The sequence below is a fragment of the Thunnus albacares genome, chromosome 4 (assembly GCF_914725855.1).
Source record: "Thunnus albacares chromosome 4, fThuAlb1.1, whole genome shotgun sequence".
Taxonomy (NCBI): domain Eukaryota; kingdom Metazoa; phylum Chordata; class Actinopteri; order Scombriformes; family Scombridae; genus Thunnus; species Thunnus albacares.
Window position 1 is genome coordinate 7,515,913 of NC_058109.1, and position 18,952 is coordinate 7,534,864.

Below are 18,952 nucleotides of genomic sequence, written 5' to 3' on the forward strand. Positions count from 1 at the left end.
CCACAGAAATGAAACTGATTCGAAAAAATGGAATGAAGACACAAACAGGAACAGAGCAAACAGGAGGGATGATAAACAAATGCAAGAAGATTTAAAGTATCATGCAGGAAATTATCAGCGATTCTGCAGCTCCCCTCGGCTTTATGGAGCTTTATATTGAGTTTCAGCTCTTTCCAGCTGCAGCAGGAAGCTGTTTTCAGAGAAAAACTACTAAAAACCCACTTTACACTACCTGCTCAGCACCAAAAAGCAAACATACACAGTTAGCAACACTTAGCAAGAGCTAAAAGCGGATATTGGACTCACATTCACCAGTTTGACAGAAACTCAAAATGAATCATAATGTTGCTCTGTAACTGCTGGATGTGGAAATAAAAACTTAAAAGTTGATGATATGTCAGTGTTTTGTTCACGACTTGTTTCTGCTGCTCCCAAGTGGCCAAAAAATCAGTTAATGCAGGTTTAAGTAGAATCTTGAAAGCTTGTTTTTGAATTACTTGTACAAGGTAATAGAATATTTTTACATTGATGTATTGGTACTTTTACTCAAGTAAATGATCTGAATACTTCTTCCACCACTGCTTTATGAATGTCCTAAAAATGAGCACAGTGCTAAAGATTACCTTTAAAGGTCTTTAGGTAACGCGTCACCTTTAGCTAAAATACAGATAGAAATAGTAAATTCAAGCTGTGTCAGACGTTTGTTAAACCCAGATAACCTGGGTTGACCCATTCACACCAGCAGCAAACATGCACACAGTTTTTTTACAGGTCCATGCTACGCTAATGTGAACAGTCAGTATTTTATCCTAAAAAAAATATTTTTATGAACTCCAGTGGAACAGCAACCATGCTGTCTTCTATTGTTTCACTTCCTTTTTTTTTCTGATTGAGCCACTGCTGTCGCTGTGAAGCAGGACAGCTCTTCACCTCCACTCTCCATCAACTCCACCACTCCACCACAGCACGAGAGACTGCTTTACCTGCAAATGGTGAGACTTTTTTATCCTAAAAAAAAACAAAATAAAAAAACATATATATGGAAGGAGAGAGGGGGAGAGAGAAAATTCAGATTTGACATATGTGTTATTGAGACAGAAGTGGGTGGTTTTCAGTTTCATGACACTCTTGCTGAATGTTTCTTGATGTTTAATCTAAATCTCTGTCAGTATGTTTAACTGTTAAATATAGTTCAGTATTATTTGTCTTTCTCAGGCAGAGTTAGAGCTGTTGTTGTGGGCTGCAGATCTGTAAGAGGCTTCAAATGTTTTAAATTTAAATGCACAAAAATTTAATTTGTCTTAATTACAGTGTTTTATATCATCTTGTATTATTTGCAGATAATGGACATTCATCACATTTAGTACAGTAGAGTGTTTGTATGTCGCTGTTGCCAGATTTCAGCCTCCAAAGTGAAATAAGTCTTTATTATATGTAGCTTATGTATTTGTGTAATGTGTGTGGCTGTAAACTTGTTGTCATATGTGGGTTTTACTGATATGAGTCATTGAGTCAGCTACAGTTATAAGACTTTATTATTGTGTATGTGTGTATTGTGTTAATCACAAGAACACTCCTTCCATTTTGGACAAAGATCTGGTCCCCACAAGACAAAACATTTCATATGAAAGTTAAGACTTGGTGTTATGATGCGTTCAGGTTTAAACATGTTCTGGTTATGATTAAGGTGCAGGGAATCTTTAAAAAGTCAATGCATTGACACAAACAAGTTGCTGTGTGTGTGTGTGTGTGTGTGTGTGTCTGTGTGTCTCAGGCCCCCCAGTGGCTGAGCTGCAGTACTGCAGTGTTGCTGCTTTTGGTTCACGTCGCTCCGGTTGTCACGCAGTCCTGCACCGGGGGAACTCCAGGGATTCCTGGGATACCAGGAACCCACGGACCTGATGGCAAACACGGTGTGAAGGGAGAGAAGGGAGACCCTGGTGAGCTCGCACTGGACATGAAGACATCAGACACATTTTACACATCCTGTTCACAAACTTTTCTCCACATTATCACCATTTCTGATTCAGTAAATACTGTATATAATCTATATAAAGTTTTAACTACCTTATACTGAGAGTGTGGCTTTAGACTCCACAAAACAAGGTTGTGCTCTTGTTTGTTTGTTTGTGTGTTTGTTCGGAGGATTTTTCAAAAATATGTCAACAGATTTTAAATGAAATTTGATGGGAGTTTGGCCCTTTTGACCAAGAAATAAGTGATTAGTTTTTTTTGTTGGAAACAGGAGTTTATCTTATAGGATACACGTGTATGTATTTTACAGTGGTCCTGATCACTCAAAGTGTCGCAGCTTAAGAAAACACATGCAAATAGTCAAAATACAGGCAACATCTCAACCTCATGTTTTTTGTATTTGGTTGTGTTTTCTATTTGCGGCATGTTTTATGATGCTGTATGTGTTGTCAGATTGGTGGAGATGTGTCCTTCATTTGATTTTATCTTTGTATTTTCTAAAAGCTTGATGCAGGATACATTTTTCTAAAAACATCCTTTTATTATAACACCTGTCTTTCATCTTAGATTCAGATCACAACCATGTGACATGTAATAAGTGTTTTTTTTTGTATGAGCAGGTGAGTCAAGTCAGCCTGTCAGGGGCCAGAAGGGGATGACAGGTCCACGGGGCCCCCCAGGACGACCTGGGATGAAGGGGGACCTGGGTCTGCCGGGACCTCCTGGCCTTCCGGGCCAACCAGGGGAGAAGGGAAGGGCCTTCAACCCTTCTAACCAGCTGAAATCCTTCTTCTCCTACAAACGGATGATACCGCAAGTCCCAGAGTCCGACACTGCCATCGAGTTCAGCAGGTCAGAGACGAGAGATCAGAAACGTGACATCCTTTTTTGGAGATGTGTGCATGGAAATGGAAACATAATGTGACCGCACCTTTATTCAAAACTGCGAACCAATGTTTAAAACAGAGAGGAAGTGAAAGGCCATTTGATTGGATAGTGAATGTAAAAGATTAGAAAGAGAGTTTTTTTTATTTGCTGCTTAAAGTTACAGGATATTTACAGGACATTTTCAAACATTTAAAACACAAGTAACAAACAAAAACTCTGTAGATGTTTTGGAGTTTCTTGTTAAAATGATGAATAATGTAAAATAGATGTCTTAAATTTGATTATTATCATTAAATTGTGACAAAGATACACTCTGAGGGGAGCATTTTACAGTTTAACAATAAAATAGTGAATGCTCTTTGGTGCACTATATAGTAAATTTCAGACAAGCCTGTGTGTAAATTTATGAACCAATGTGTATATCTGTGAAAATCAGGCTCTAAAAGTATTTAAATATATATATATATAACTTGCTTGCTTCATAAGAAAGGATGGACTACTTTATGTGTCCATGTAAAAAAATATATACATACATCCGACTTGTTAAAGGATATAAATATCAATATTGGTCAGGTTTTTGTCATAAATCTAAAATAAATGGCTTTATTTGTGTATCTCACTATTTACAAAATGTTTACAACTGTATTCATAAAATAACCTTTGTTCCCCAGACATGATTAAAACATTTTTGATTTTTATAGAATCATTAAATACAAATAAAGTAATAAATAGCTCACAAGGCTTAAACATAAATGGAGAATGTTTTGATGATGGAGCTGAAAAAAGAACAATCATAATCAATAATCAATAAAACATGAAATGTGTGTGTAAACTTCCTACAGTCCGATTTTGCCGGACCTGGATCCACTGCTTCAAGGAGTATCGCTGATAGATAAAAGTTTCGAGTGTGTCATCAAAGGAGTCTATTTCTTCAGTTACCACATGTCAGCGAAGAGCAAGGTGAGTTTCTGTGTATCTGTTAGTATCAGTCTACTTTGTCTTTCCAGCCTCATCGTTCTGATTTCCTTCATCTCTTTGTTTCTCTCTCTCTTGTTTCCTGTCATCTCTCTACTGTTTATATTAAATGCTTAAAGATCCCCTCCACACATGTTTTAAAACATATAATAATACTCTGCTTTGAATCATAATTTGTGTCTGTTATGGCTTTCCCACATAAACGTTAAATTTCCTCGTTAAAACCTCTTAAATTAGAAATTAATCCTTCATCCTCACTGAAAAATCCAAAATCTATAAAAATGCAAATATGTCTTATTTCAAGTTGAACTGCTGAATACAAGACGTCTCCCATGTCTCTGAAAAGTCTCTCTAGTGTTTGTGCACTGAAGAATTCAAGTTTCCACATCAAAATCATGTAAATTGTATACTGGACCTCGATTGGCTCCAAACTAGTTGTGATGTCACAAATCATCCTCATCCTCACTCACCTTAAACGCAGATTACATTTAATTATTATTATTGTATTATTATTATTATTATTATACAAAACAACTGTGGAGTAAATTGTCACGATTTATTGCTGATTATATCTACTCTCACTTTACATCAGTGGTTCCCAAAGTGGGGGTCTGAGGACCTCCAGGAGTCCTTGAAGGGGTTCCAGGGGGTCCTCAACAAAAAGTTTTTTATTTTCACTATACTTCCATCCATTAGTAACACAATAACAGACTGTATGACTATTTTGGTCATGGGGTTCATACACTTACTGTAATAAAACATCTAAAAGCAAAAATCTTATCAGATTAGGGGTCCTTGACGTGAAACATTTTGAGAACCACTGCTTTACCAAAATGTATTGCTTGGATTCACTGGATATGACAAGAATCTCTGTTCTCAGTTTTATTTAATTCATTTGTTTATTATTTTGACCAAATTTTATATTCACAAATCAACATTTTTAAGACGAAGCCAAACTTTTTAGAGCTGATTGTCCGTATCAAACAATACATTTATTTTATATCTGAATGTACGAACAAAAAAAAGCTGTTAAAATGTATTAATCTCATTCAGCAGATTAATGAGAGAACGGCCTTCTAGTGTCATTCTGCACCATGAAGTGAAGGAACAAGAAGAAAAACACATTTTTGAGGAAGGGCACTTTAAAATGCCCAAAAACATAACATTGTGTCATACATGAGTTATTATTATTTTTATGACTCCTGACCACCATCTCTCCTCAGCCTCAGCCGTATCATATGTAGATATTGCAGAAAGCAAGAATTTTAAGAACATTGGATGTAAGAAAACATCATTGAAATGTCTTTTGCAGAATTTTCAAATGTTCTTGTCTAGAATAAAAAACACATCTACTGTTTCTTCACCAGATGCAAATTACATCCTGACCTCCACCTCTCAGTGGATAACGATATCTCATACTCACATATTCATACTCCTGACTGTATTTTAATGATAATCTAGGTGTGTCTGAAGCTGGTGAAGGGAACTGAAGCTCACATGACGTTCTGTGACGCATCTGAGGGTTTCCTGGTCACCTCCGGCTCGGCGGTCCTGGAGCTGGAGGTCGGAGACACGGTATCGCTGCAGGCATCCAGGTTCAACAACATCGTGACGAGCATGGGCAGCACCAGCCACACCTTCACCGGCTTCCTCATCTTCCCGACCAGCTAGAGCTCCAGCCTCTGATCCATACAATCATTAATAAAATCACAGATGTTTTGGGACATTTACGGCAATTAAATGAATATACTGTATGTGTTTTCTGTAATAGTACAAAGATCATCAGAATTAATAAAGGCTGGCTCAATTGTGTCACTGCTGCCTTCAGAGATCAGTGTTTTTGCTTGTTTTAGTCTATTAACTACAAATCATGTGTACTTTAAATTGCTGATGTGCATTTTCCAAAACATACTATAACGGTTTTGATTGAATCCAAACTTTCCAACAGTTCGTGGTTTAAGTTTATTTCAGTACAATAAATCTATCACAGTAAACAATTCACCAGCTTAATTCAATCATTTTGTTGGTAACACTCTACTTTAAGTCCCCTTATTTAGTATTTATAAGCAGTAATGAATAAATGGTTTATAAGACATTATAATGTTGTTGTTTGCAAAAATAAGTGTTTATTAATGTATTTGTCAACAACTATAACTCCTCCTGTGGACACCCACAGGCCTGATGTATACACAGATAATATAGTACAATACAGTATAAAGTACACAGTTGTAATAACATAAAATATGTCTCCATATGTTGACATGTTGACAAATACTATACATTCATAAGCACTTAAAATGTCCTTATATCTGTGTACAACTACATTATAGTGTGTTATAAACCATTTATTACATGCTCATATACTGCTTCTAGATGCTAAATAAAGGGATGTATATAAAAGTGTTTCCATTGTTTTTAATACAATTAGACTGAAAAAGCAAGACTGAAACCTGCTGTTGCTCCCACACTGACAGACAAACTTCTAATACTTTCCAACGTTGAACAACTAAATCTACATTAAAATGTTTTTTGAGGCTGTTAAGTGTTTGTTTTATTCGATTATAAGCACTTGAGACACTTGCTCCATTTACAAATCTTCTGTTGTATATCCTCAATAAACCTCCATTTTTTATGGTTATAAAATTATTGACCATGTGAAACATTTCACTTTGTTCAGATTGGTACCAAAATGAGTAAAAACACCTCAAGATCAGATTCATATGACAAACACCTTTTGTCCACTAGTGGTCTGGTAGAGAACTTGCATACAGGAAGTCTGTCTTCTCTGAAACTTCTTAATGCAGACTTCATTTCCTCTGTATATAGCAAACATAATGTGTAGAACTTCTTCTAATATTCATCATGTGTTTTGTTCTTGTTTTTAAAGTGAATTTTTGTTCTTTTTTTCTCATCAATAACAACTTAAATAATAAAATTGTTGTTTTCAGTTGTTGACATAATGTCCAGCACCAGCAAATCGTTTTACAGCGATGACATTTTTTTGATTTTATTTCATCCATCATTATATTTTATTAATTACATATTTTATCAGCTGAATTATCAAAGAACAAAGTGGTGTCTAAAAAGGAAACAACACGTTCAAATATCAGTCTAACTATAGACATAATATTGTGCAGATAAATAAAATAAATAAACAACTTCTTCACACTTCCATCAACAACATGTGCAGGTGCTAAATTAGATAACTGAGACTGTTATTATCATAATTTAGATGAATTAAAAGACTGACATTATTTTTCCAGTTTTATTTTATGATGTCAGGTGTCCCACATACATCGTCCCGCTGCAGGAAACACACACTAGAGCATCAAATGTGTATTAACTTGCAACAAATGCAGAAAATCTACTCCAGTTTGACATTTGCTGAAATCTTCAGTGGCCAGCCTTCAGGAAATTACTGAGGCTTTTCCACAAATGAAAGAATATATTCATGATCCATTTTTAAAGACTTACGTCTGTACAGACAGGGTGGGAAGTCAAAATGCAATAAGAGATGAATTGTTGGGTTTGGTCTCTTAATGTGATTTGTTGACAAATGGAAACAAAAATACACATCATTACCAACCTTATCCTTCAAAAATCCTGATTCAGTAGCCTTAATTTTAAAACACACTAATGTGTAAAAACACCTGGGAAGACATCTCTATATATGGAGAAAGAATAATTGGATTATTATGACGGAATAGAAATAAAATATTTAATGGGGTGTGGTGTGTAACATTTCCTCCAGTGACTCAGTGTTTAAAAACACTGAGGTATCAGGTGTGTGTGGTTGAAGTGACTCTGTCTGACTGACACCAGTCCAGGAATCCATTAATTATCCATCATACAGTATCAGGTTGTCAGACACTTAACCTTACAGCTGTATGGATGGTAAACAGACATCACAACAGGAAGTAGAAGATGGATGGACTCATCTGTTGCGTTTTTTTTCCCCATATCATCGTTCTCACAAAGACCCTGATTGGACAGACAGACGCTCTGATCCCGATTTAAATATTTGCTGCTCATTCAAACTGTCCAATCAGTCTAACATCTGACACCGGTGTTTTTATGTGGGAGGAAGTCAGAATAAAATCTCTTAAACACAAAATAATTAACCTAATAAAATTCAAAAAGCCTCATAAAAACAAAATACTGTGTAATTTTAAGGGAAGCGCTCCCTAATTTTGTTATAGTAATCCCAAATGCCAACATTTTATATCGTGCTCCCAAAATTTGCCATTTGTCATGATCCCAAAACGGGTTATAGTACCACCAAATCCCACAGTGATGACATGAGCGGGGTAGTGGGGGTGTTTGTGGGATTTGTTGGCACTATTTGCCATTAAAACTAAAATTGTGTCATAAAACAAACAGGAATGCTGTTTATCACATGAAAGACTTTTAGCTGCTCTAAAATCACACACCAGGTGTGTCAGTAAATGACGGGCTGCTGAACACGCCGTTCCTGGCGTAGAAAGTGTTCTTCACCACTGACGACCTGGCGTGGGGTGGAGTTCTGTAATCCAGAGTGTAGTCACCTGTGGATATAAAGAGATACTCAGGTGACTCCAGGACAAAGACAATACACAGGCATGGCTCTATGGATGGTAATGTTGCTTGGTCTGTCCACTACTTTGGTTCATGCTGAAATATCTGAACAGCTATTTGGTGGATTTCCATTAAATTTTGTCCAAACATTAAGGGTTAATCAGTTAATCAATCAATCTAGCGTCACCAGCAGGTCAAACTTCTCCCCTATCCAACTGAAATATCTCAGCATTTACTTGATGGATTGGCACATTTTGTACAGTCATGGTTCACAGATGAATCCTAATGACTCTCACTTTCACCATGACGTTGATATTTGTAGTTTTGAGTGAAATATCTCAACAACTATTGGATAAACTGGATGAAATTTTGTACAGACATTAATTTTCCTCTGAGGATGAATAACCTTGGTGATTCCTCTGCTTTTCATCTAGCACCACCATCAGGCCACAGATTTAATGTGTCGAATACTTTGGTTTATGTCCAAATATCTGCAAAACTAATGACATTACCCATGAGTCTGTACTTTGTGTTTAGTGGTAGCTTGCAAATGCTGAACTACGATGGTTAATATGGTAAACATTATACTTGCTGAACATCACCATGTTAGCATTGTAATTTTAAGTATGGTAGCATGCTGACATTAGCATTTAGCTCAAAGCAGAGCTGTGCCTGTAAGTACAACCTCACAGAGCTGCTAGCATTGCTGCAGACTCTTAGTCTTGTTCAATCCAGAATAGGCTTTAATCAAAGATACAGACATATTAGATACATTAAATTCCTCTATACCCAGCCTCCAGCCGTACTCCCAAGACGACAGCAGAGGAAAGTCAAACTTCTCCTCAGGTCTCATCAGGCCACGTCTCTGCAGGTAGAGACTCCGCCCCTTCCCCTGCACAGGAGATATTGTTTAATGTTTTTGTTTTCTTTGCTATAAAATGAAAAGGTTTTGTTTCATGCATAATATTCCCAGGTAGTGAAAGATTTAAAATGAAGACTTTGAAAACAAATGTAGTTTAAATGTTTTGTACGTGGTGAGAGGAATCCTGATAGAGAGCCTGTCTGGTCTTGGGGGAAATTGGCCTCATCAGAGGGGCCACATTGAGTCGCCCCTCCCCTTCCATAGAGAGCACAGGAGGAGGAAGAGGAGGGACACTCTTCTTCTCAGGTGTTCTGGTGACAGGAGGCAGGAAAGCTCTGGTGGGTGGAGCATAAACACAAGATCAGTGTGTATCATCAATAGCTTACATGATACATTTATAGAATTTTACAAAAGTCTTTATGAATATCATTAAAACTAAAACTTTTACCAGATTTAGTTTCTATTGCACTACATTCCCACTCATTAAACAATACGTATGTAAATGAATTCAACACACATCGGCGCCTTAATGGGGGTTCAGACACATGATTGCATCAGGATAAACCACGGTCCTATTTTCCAACATTGATACATATCAAGCCTCCAGAAAAGCAAACATTTTTATCTCAATCATACCCTGGATCAGCACATCCTGGCTATTGTACCTCAACTACTCTTTTGATAGTCTGTGTGGTACGTCTGCTGTGTGCTAGGGGCTTCAGATGATGCAACTCTACGTGATGCATTCAATGTCTGTACTCAGATTTAACTAGACTGAAATCACAATTAATTTTGGACAGGGTGTTACAGAACGGTGTTGTCCAACTGCAGGTTGAATGTGAATAAATTAGCTCACTGGGGGTCAGCAGGCAGGTGGGGCAGCTGTGTTGAGTCTGTGCTGTTTTTTCGGGGATTGTCGCAGGACGGGTAGAGTTTGGCGTAGCGGCTCTTCCAGGCCAAACGGGTAAACATCTCCTTCTGGATCTGTTCCCGGTAGCAGTTCTGGCTCTGGGTCGTCAGCAGGCAACACATCTTCTGCCAGAAAGCTTGATTTAGCAATTCTGTGTACCATTTTGACAAAGTTTTACATTAATTAACATCTTAAAGAGACTGAATTCAAAGGGCTTTAAACATGAACTGACGCAGGCACAGGTACAGTTGTTTTGATTGGTGAACGTTGTTCCTACAACAAGAAAACAGTGTCATTAATATAAACCAGGCTCATCCAGTATCACATATTTATGAGGTGGGAGGAGCTATTTTGGGCGCCACTGGCTCCAGAAGTAAAAGTCCCGTTCATTTTCTCATAGATAATGCCTTGTGACTCACAGTTGAAGTACTTTCATGTGTTGGATGGACATGAAATTCTCCCGGTTGAATCATCAGTACAGAAAATTATTTTTAAAAGTCAAACGTACAAGCCAGTGGGCATAAAAATGTAAGGTGAAAAGTCCACTATGACTCCCTACAGAATCATCCCATCACAGAGCTTCAAAATCTCTTATGTACATCGCTAACAGTGAGCAAAACATAAAATTACACTGTTCAGAAAACTGATCTTACAATCTGCAGCTATAATTAATTCTTTGTCAATTTTGGATGATTTCAGCAACAAACAAGTGACCTGCTTCAGCGAGGCAAACACTGGGGACAGACATTTAAATAGTCCCAGTAGGTGTACTAAGTGCTGAAATAATTGTCCCCCATCCTGATGAAAATGTCTTGATGCATACATGTATACATGTGCACATGCATGAACATGCAGTAACGTAAGCTTGAGGATCCCAGTTTGGGGATTTGAAAACCCTACAATGTCTTACTTTGACAAAGAATGCTGTTCACATACAGTCTCTTACCAACAGTCAGTGTTTGTTTATTTAAATGACCACAATCTTTCCCTAAACTCAGCCAAACTGTTTTAGTTGTCTTAAATTAACCAAACCTTCATATCTGAAAACAGTCACATGACTCAGAGACAGTTTTGAAAGATGGAGCGATTCATAGAGCTTCATCTACTGGATAAGTTTCCATCACCATCATTTTGTTTCTGGTCAAGGTTGTGAAAAAAAAATCTCAAAGACACTAAAAGGAACATAGCCTTGAGTCAGTTTGGACTGGTACTGCAAATGTTTATAAAGTCAAGAAGAAAGAAAAAAACAGTGATCAAAAACTCTAGATTGAATTCACTTAGATTTAGACTGTAACATCACAAATATGGAAAAAGTCCATGAGGGTTGAATATTTTCTATAGAATCTGTTGTACACCACAACACCACCACAAACTGCACAATAAACACTACCTGATGGATTCATGACCACGACCAAGTAAAAAAAATGTCTGAAAATCCAATTGTCCGATGTAGATTTAGTATTTGACTGAGTACACAACAATATTTAAATGTTAAAGCTGCTGCATTTCTGAAATCCTTTTATGAAACGATTAAATTAGACAACAGTTAAATCCAAAATGTCTTCATTTACCTTTTGTGTGATGCAGAGCTGTGCAGGATCAGCTTCTCACTTTGGAAATGAGCTGTGGATCAGATAACACACAGCAACACAGGGAAACATGAGACACACACTCTCTCACACACTGACACACTCATTAGCATCCTGGTTCTGATCTTAGTCGGGAAAGGCCGTCTACAGGGATCATTAGAAACCTCGTTCATTCAACAGTATCCAGATTTCTGATCATTTATGTCCAGTTGTGTCTTGATTTCTTAATCATCTCAGCGTCTCATTTTGCTGCTAACAGAGAAGGTTCAGAAACCAGATGTATACATGCACAACACATATCCGGGATACGCCAAAAACGGATACTATTGGAGGATACTATTGTGAATGTAAACACACTCACCATGGTAATTATTCAACATTCATATTGAAATCCCTAACATATTTCACAATTTTCACAGTTTGAACAGTGAAAGAGGTTTTCCTCACTGTAATCATTCCTCCTGTTCATACTGGCTATTAAAATCCCCTTCAAATGTGCTTTCAATGTAAGTGATGGAGGCCAAATATCACTGTTACAGATTATCAGATGGGTGTAGAGACGCAAACACAAAGTAGTCACTCACATCTTCAGGATTCTCATTGGTCAGTGCTCAGAAATTTTGAGCATTGCTATTTAAGGAACGGAGAAGTCAAAGGATTTTACAAAATAAGTATTATATGTAGTATTAGTGTCCTACAGGTTGTGTGACAAATTGTGTTAGATTGTGGGTTGTAGCAGCATTTTTTCAAGATCAACTGCGTTGAAAACCAGAATGTTCACCACTTCTTGACTTCTCCCGATTTGGACGTAATATGTTAGCATAACTGCTTAGATCCGGCACTTGGCTTTTTTTGGGGGGTTATGACCTAGGAAGTCCTGCGAAAGACCAGAGACTAGATGTGACTTTGAATATGTGCTAAAACAAATATCTGTATGCACTCTTTTTGTCAGATTAATACAACTGTGTACACACATTGCTGTTTTATAGATCTTAATCATAATGCAACTGGCACAAGTCTGATTTCCACTTCTACAGTTAGCATAGCCCCATCGGTGACCTCAGTACTTCATCTGTTATTCTGTGGAAATGCATTTTACTGTTGGCAGATTGTTACATAAATGAGAGGAAAATTTGAACTGTAAAGTAACTGAACTACTTACAACCTCCTGTAGTCCATGAATGAAGCTGGATGTCAGAACGTTTCTTAAAATAAATGAGATCCAGGAAATGACAGACTCAAGTCACAATCATCTTATTCCAGTTGATTTTAATTATCAAATGTACATAATCTCAGAGTTTAGTTTCACATTAACACACCCATTCCCTAATAACAAAATGAGAATTTTTTTCCCCCCGTACAAAATCCTCTAATCCCTTTAGTATCAAAACTAGCAGTAATTAGGCAACAACATCCAGATGAGGCATAAAGACAGAGGTTTCTGTGGGTTTTACACACAAACCAAAAATCCGACCTCCAATTATGCAGCTCAGATCTGATTTTGAATGTTTTATTTTAACATTTTATACCAAGAGTATAGCTGGTAGAACAATACGGTGGATGATAGATAAACTTTCATTAATAACAATATCAAATCTAAATCCCGGTCCTCTATATCAAGAGGGGATTTGAAGCAGATCAGAACTGAGCCACAAAAGTTAAAAGTCAGATTTGTTCATGTAAAAATGCAGCTGAAGGAACAACAGAGAACAGCAATAAACTCAGCATGTATAGTAATTAAGTAGTCTGTCGTACAGTGCAGGAAACAGCAGTGTGAAGGCAGCTTAACAGTCATTGATTTGTTATGGCAACATGCACTCATGGGATTCTGGGAGCTAACGTTCAAGAGCAAGAAATCAACAATAAACATCAGTAGTCTCGTATAGTTTGACCCTTCCTGTCAGAGTGAGTCCGGTCTGTTTGCACTTTAAAAAAAAGAGACCTCAAACTGACAATAAACCAAACAGAAATCTCCAGTTTTCTCCTTTTTTTAATTGAGATGTTTAGCCATTTTTGTTCTGTTCACAGCACTTCATAATTTAGTTGAGAAAAGTTCTGCAAAAAAAATCTGGTTACTATTGGCTGGTTCCCTGTGGCAGGTGGCCAAGCAGAGAAACCATTAGCTGGTCATTTGGCTCCCTGGTACACAATCAAACCATTAAGAAACCTCACAGAACTCCAAGTTAAATATGTCTTTCGTTTGTTCCTGGCACTGTGTAACCTCCTGAAGGAAAGTGCTGTGTAATTCCAGTTTTTTTTTTTTTTTTTACTCATTTAAAAAGGTTTGGCTCCACTCGTCTCGGTCCAGACTTTCTCCAAATCCAGTTTAACATTTTGGAAACGTGCAGAGACACCAAGCTGATGTGTTGGGACGTTCTAATCAACCGACTTCTTGTGTAAAATCAGCAAACTTTAATTTATCATCAAGTGTAAAAAAATATCATCAAGTGCAAAATTTGTCAATTGATAATTTCAGGGCATCAAAAAAACAGACTAGATTTTCCTCCCTATCAGGTCGTGTCTCCCTCTACTTTCTTTACAGCTCCAGTTTTAGGCCAGATTATAATCTGCCACTTTTACCATTTTGCCTCCCTGATTCATTGCAGAAGAGTCCAACTAACTAACTAACCAACTACCAAGTCTCCATTCACTGATGTGTTTTTTTTGTTTGTTTGTTTTGTGTTTTTTTTTTAAATGTCTTTTGCATTTTTGCTTGTTTCTATAGAGCAGTTTGGAAGGATGAAAAATGTCTCAACAAGTAAATCAATTGTGTCAGGAGTGTGTCTCATTTGAACTGAACACATCTGAAAGCAAAATTAGCAGACAAAGCTTTGTTAAGCAACTTGTTCACTGGACAGTTACTTGCAGTCCAGCTAATGTGTCCCCTTTTATTCAAACAGGGATGCAAAATGGTACAAGAGGAGTGACAGTGGGTTTTCTTAGTTCATCATGGGACGGTGACTTGGAAGGGGGATCCAGGGATGTGGTCCTCGCCCCATTTGACCACCAGGACGTAGCTGCCCCGCTCCTTCAGCAGGTAGCTGACGTTGTACTGCAGGTTGCCCATGTGTTTGACCAGAACCTCCTCACAGGGAACCTGAGGACCGTGTACACCCACCAGGAGCATGTTCTTACCTGTGGAGAGGAGGATAAGGAGAGGACGGGATAACGGGTAAGTAAAGTATCTGATTATCAATCAATTATCCATCTTCTGTTTTAACATGTTATGTATTTTCATAGTTTCATTCATCGTTCTTGTCAGTCATAATGGAAACATGGACATCACCGGACAGATTTACATCTCAGTGTAGTGTATGAGTGTTTCCTGCATCATCTTATAGCAGAGGCTGGAAGGGCTGGGTATTGTTTGAAATACTGTTGCTAATATGACACCTGAATAGGTCTGGATATCGAACCTCACTACTTTTTTTGGTACCTATTGAGTAACGCAAACAGTCAAGTAATGAAAGCATTGAATGCCTGATCATTATTCTGGATTATTAACTATTCTGTGACCAAACATTATATTCTTCATTCCACAAGGTAGTGGAAGAAAGTATAATTGAACGCTATTAAACAGAGGCAGCTGTTCAAGAACTTTTGATTTACAACAGGAACTATCTGATCAGAGAATCGGTATCCAAGATTATCAATCTGACCAGAACCAGACATTCAATGACAACTTTCAGTGCTTGACAGTTTGATACTGTAACAGTCATACAGAGATGTCACTAGACAGCTGAGTCCATTAAAAAAGCAACAAAAGCAAGAAAAGAATCACACAGAATTTAAACAAATCCCAGATTTTACCGAGACCAAGTGTCACAACGAAATTCTCTCATTTATTTCAGTGAAGAAAAGGGCTGGATGCATGTAGTTATTATCATTATTACTGTTAAGCATATTAGTTTGTCAGCATGGTATGTTCGTATTAATCACAAAGTCATCAGGATTTATCCTCCATGGATGTCTGTAGTATAGCCAAAATATTTCACTTTGTGTCACTCAAACTGTTGGATCAACAGGTCATCCCTGCAGCAACAGGGCCAGTTTGGAAGATAAAAGAAAGATGAACTTTGATGTTTATGACCCCAAAGTATTTATTTAAAACGTCACTGTAGTGCAGCATTGCTTGTGCCTGCAACTACTTACCTTAGCTGCGCACATGCACACACACAAAGCTGTACATACATTTTGTTTTGGTCCCAAATCATTAAATTTAGATAACTGGATTAAAGTGTAAGTTAAAGTTGTTGTCCCGTTGTTCCCCTCATGGAGTCTATTAATTTGTAAATTGAAAACAAATCTTTCCCTCCAAACACAAAACATGTCATGAGTTGCTAACTGAACTCTGTGTTCCTCACCGGCTTTGCTGCAGTCGACGGAGAAGCTGCTCTTCTGGCCCACAAAGGCCTTGCTGAGGCCGGGACCTCGACTCAGCACCTTGCTGGCATCAGAGTCGGCCGGCCTGGGCATAGCACTCTGGGTGAAGCTGCTGCTGGACGCCCTCAATACTGGATCCACTGTCAGGGTCGACGTCTCGCTGGCGTTGGTTACATTCACCAGTCGAGTACCTGAGAAAGAGGGAGAAAAAAAATCAGGTATAATCATTTTTATTAAATCTTACCGTGGTAGCTGAGCAGAACCACAAATGATAAGTGAAAAAGAAGAAGCTGTTATGCAAAAAACAGGGATTTAAATAAAAGAAGAAAGAAAATCAAATGAAATACACCAAATGTATTCAGCTCTGTGTTTTTTCATGTTAGGAGGAGGAAAACTACTCATACTGAATGGATGATAAAATAAGTAGCTTTCAGCTTCATGTCACAGTCATCATTGTTCCATTTGCAGAAAAAGACCATGAGATGGGGTTGGAAGCTAAAATCAAAGGCTATTATTATTTTTCAACCCATCTGGTATTAATGTTCTTCCAGAGGTCAAGAATGAACTATGCTCAAGATGCCAAATGGCATTACTAATGGAAATAAATATATTTTTCTACATCTGAGAAAAAGTGAAAATCACTGCATTGGAGCTGGTAGAAATATAAGGACATGACGTCACTTCTTATGCAATGAGCAGTTATCCACAGAAAAGACCCACACAAATAAACCAATCTACACAGAGCCATGTCTTCATCACAAACATCTGGTTTTTAATGTAAGATTATAGTGGTTCAGTACACTGACGATCAACAGAGTGACTTTCAACACATTACCTGTGACTTTGGCCTTGAAGGGGCTGCCGGTGATGTGGTTCGGGCCTCCATATTTGATGCTGATCAGGTAGTTCCCGGGCGCCATGGGAGTGTACTGCACCTTGTAGCCCTCTGGAACCTCCTGGCAATCCATCTTTACCTTGGACGGACCCTCAATGGTCACGGCCAAGGCCCCAGGGCCCGCCTTAGTGTTGTTGATGATGAACTCTGACTGGGTACCTGAGAGATAAGTTTTATAACTATCAGTCATCACAGTGTTGTGTCCTGTGGTCAGAGCAACAGCTGACTGCTAAACCACTGTGTACTGCTGGTGGATATGTGTTGTTGTGTACGTCATGTTAAGCAATAAAATTAAAGGCACTGAAACATCTATGTGATGTTGTTGATGTACAGTACCAGTCAAAAGTTTGGACACATTTTCTCATTCAAGGGAACGTGAAGGTGTTTCCAAACTTACATCATGTGATTAACAGATGTTACAGTAAGTCTTTCCCACTGTGACACCTTAACCTGTTAACATCCCGTAACATGAACTTTTAAGAACCTGTAAAGCTTTGGGGCTACAGTCTGCCTTGTGTTGACTGTCTGTCATGTTTACACACAATGAATTTTAAATATCTTGATTATTAAATTATTGGAAGTTAGTAAAACCTCCTTAGCAGTGCTGAAATTTAGTTTCTGGAGCATGCATGTGCAGAACCCGTGACAATGGATACATGTTACATTACAGGTTGTTAAGTTTCTGCAGTGGAAAAGGCGTATTTGTGTTGTTGCGTTCTTTAATGGTGCCGTTGTGTCATTTATTTTGTATCGTAAAGCCCTTTTGTAACTTTGTTTTTTAAAAGTGTGGAGGTCAGGGGTCACACAGATAAACCCACCTGTCGTGCCTCTCTCCAGTCCAGCTCCATACGCTGAGACCAGACCAGGATCTCCGGTCTGTCCTGGTTCCCCGACTCGGACCTTGAAAGGACTTCCTGGGATGTGAGCGCCGTTGAACTTGACGTCGATGGAGTGGATGCCGTTCTCTCTGGGGATGAAGCGGATTGCGTACTTGTCTGGAGGACAGGAGAGAAGGTTTGGTTACCAGCAGTCACAATATCAAAGATTTTTGAGACTTTTCTACACTTTTGTAGTGTTTGTGAACAACAACAGGGATTCAGGCAGCGACTTTCTGGCATCTCTGGACCACTAAGTTGCCGAATGTGGTCTTGAAAACCTGCTCATAAACACAAACCTCTTTCCAGCTCACTGACAGCACACTCCTCCAGAGCTCCGGAGGGGCTGTGGACTTTGGCCTCTATCTTGCCCTGTGCTCCGTTCAGACGCACTGCAAAGGATGCTGGGTGATTCGCCTTCAGACCAGACTCCTACCGAGGTCGGATACGCACACACAGTTAGTGTAGGGATGGACAGTTAACACAGACACACACACACACACATACATCAACATGTTTATTAGTAGCAGATCTACTCTATTCTGTTATGGTCTCTGCTCTACTGGCATCATTTCTCATGATGCATCTACTCACTGTCTTCTACTCTTACCTGAGCTCCTGTTGGTGCAGCTCCAGCAAACAGAGACAGACGGCCACAGTGTTAAAAAGCAAAGTTAGACGCACCGACACTACACTAGAGTCTTACAGTGTTATAGTACAGTCTCTAGTCTTTATAGTACATCTGCTTCTTAAAGAATTTTACTTGTCAGGATATACACCAACACAGGTACTACTGTCATAAGTTAAATGTTGTAATCGTATTAAATGTTGTGTAAACAAAATCAACTGTACAGGAACACTGACTTAATAAAATAGTGTCCAATGGGCAAATTTGTTCTGTAATCTGATCAAAGAATAGAAGAATATAAATAAAGTTATAAATCTAACCAGGCATTCAAAGGCTTTTGGTTCTTGACTGTTTTAATCTCATTTTCCAGTATTGAGGCTCAATACCTAACTCTGATCACAATATTACATTATTTTAAA

General features: G+C 38.2%; 3 protein-coding genes across 4 annotated transcripts in view; 1 reads left to right on the forward strand and 2 right to left on the reverse strand.

The window, feature by feature from the left end:
* Positions 1–880: 880 nt before the first annotated feature.
* Positions 881–5,652, forward strand: LOC122981460 (complement C1q subcomponent subunit B-like). The gene is made up of 5 exons (XM_044350208.1): positions 881–992; positions 1,775–1,940; positions 2,595–2,826; positions 3,705–3,822; positions 5,299–5,652. Exons 1-5 carry the CDS (start codon positions 990–992, stop codon positions 5,506–5,508), a joined length of 729 nt encoding a protein of 242 aa, XP_044206143.1. The 5' UTR covers positions 881–989; the 3' UTR covers positions 5,509–5,652.
* Positions 5,653–8,259: 2,607 nt separating this feature from the next.
* On the reverse strand, positions 8,260–10,285 carry LOC122980518 (protein ATP6V1FNB). Its single transcript, XM_044348590.1, has 4 exons — positions 10,110–10,285; positions 9,423–9,588; positions 9,181–9,283; positions 8,260–8,381 (listed from the first exon to the last, which is right to left on the reverse strand). Exons 1-4 carry the CDS (start codon positions 10,283–10,285, stop codon positions 8,260–8,262), a joined length of 567 nt encoding a protein of 188 aa, XP_044204525.1.
* A 2,719-nt stretch (positions 10,286–13,004) lies between these two features.
* LOC122980693 (filamin-B) overlaps positions 13,005–18,952 on the reverse strand; it is a 75,421-nt gene continuing 69,473 nt past the window's right edge. For both annotated transcript variants that reach the window (XM_044348959.1, XM_044348958.1), the window contains 5 exons: positions 18,205–18,337; positions 17,849–18,025; positions 16,971–17,189; positions 16,117–16,326; positions 13,005–14,887 (listed from right to left, as the gene is read on the reverse strand). In XM_044348959.1, coding sequence (XP_044204894.1) covers positions 14,700–14,887; positions 16,117–16,326; positions 16,971–17,189; positions 17,849–18,025; positions 18,205–18,337 — 927 coding nt within the window. In that variant the 3' untranslated portion in view covers positions 13,005–14,699. The remainder of the gene's footprint in view (positions 14,888–16,116; positions 16,327–16,970; positions 17,190–17,848; positions 18,026–18,204; positions 18,338–18,952) is intronic.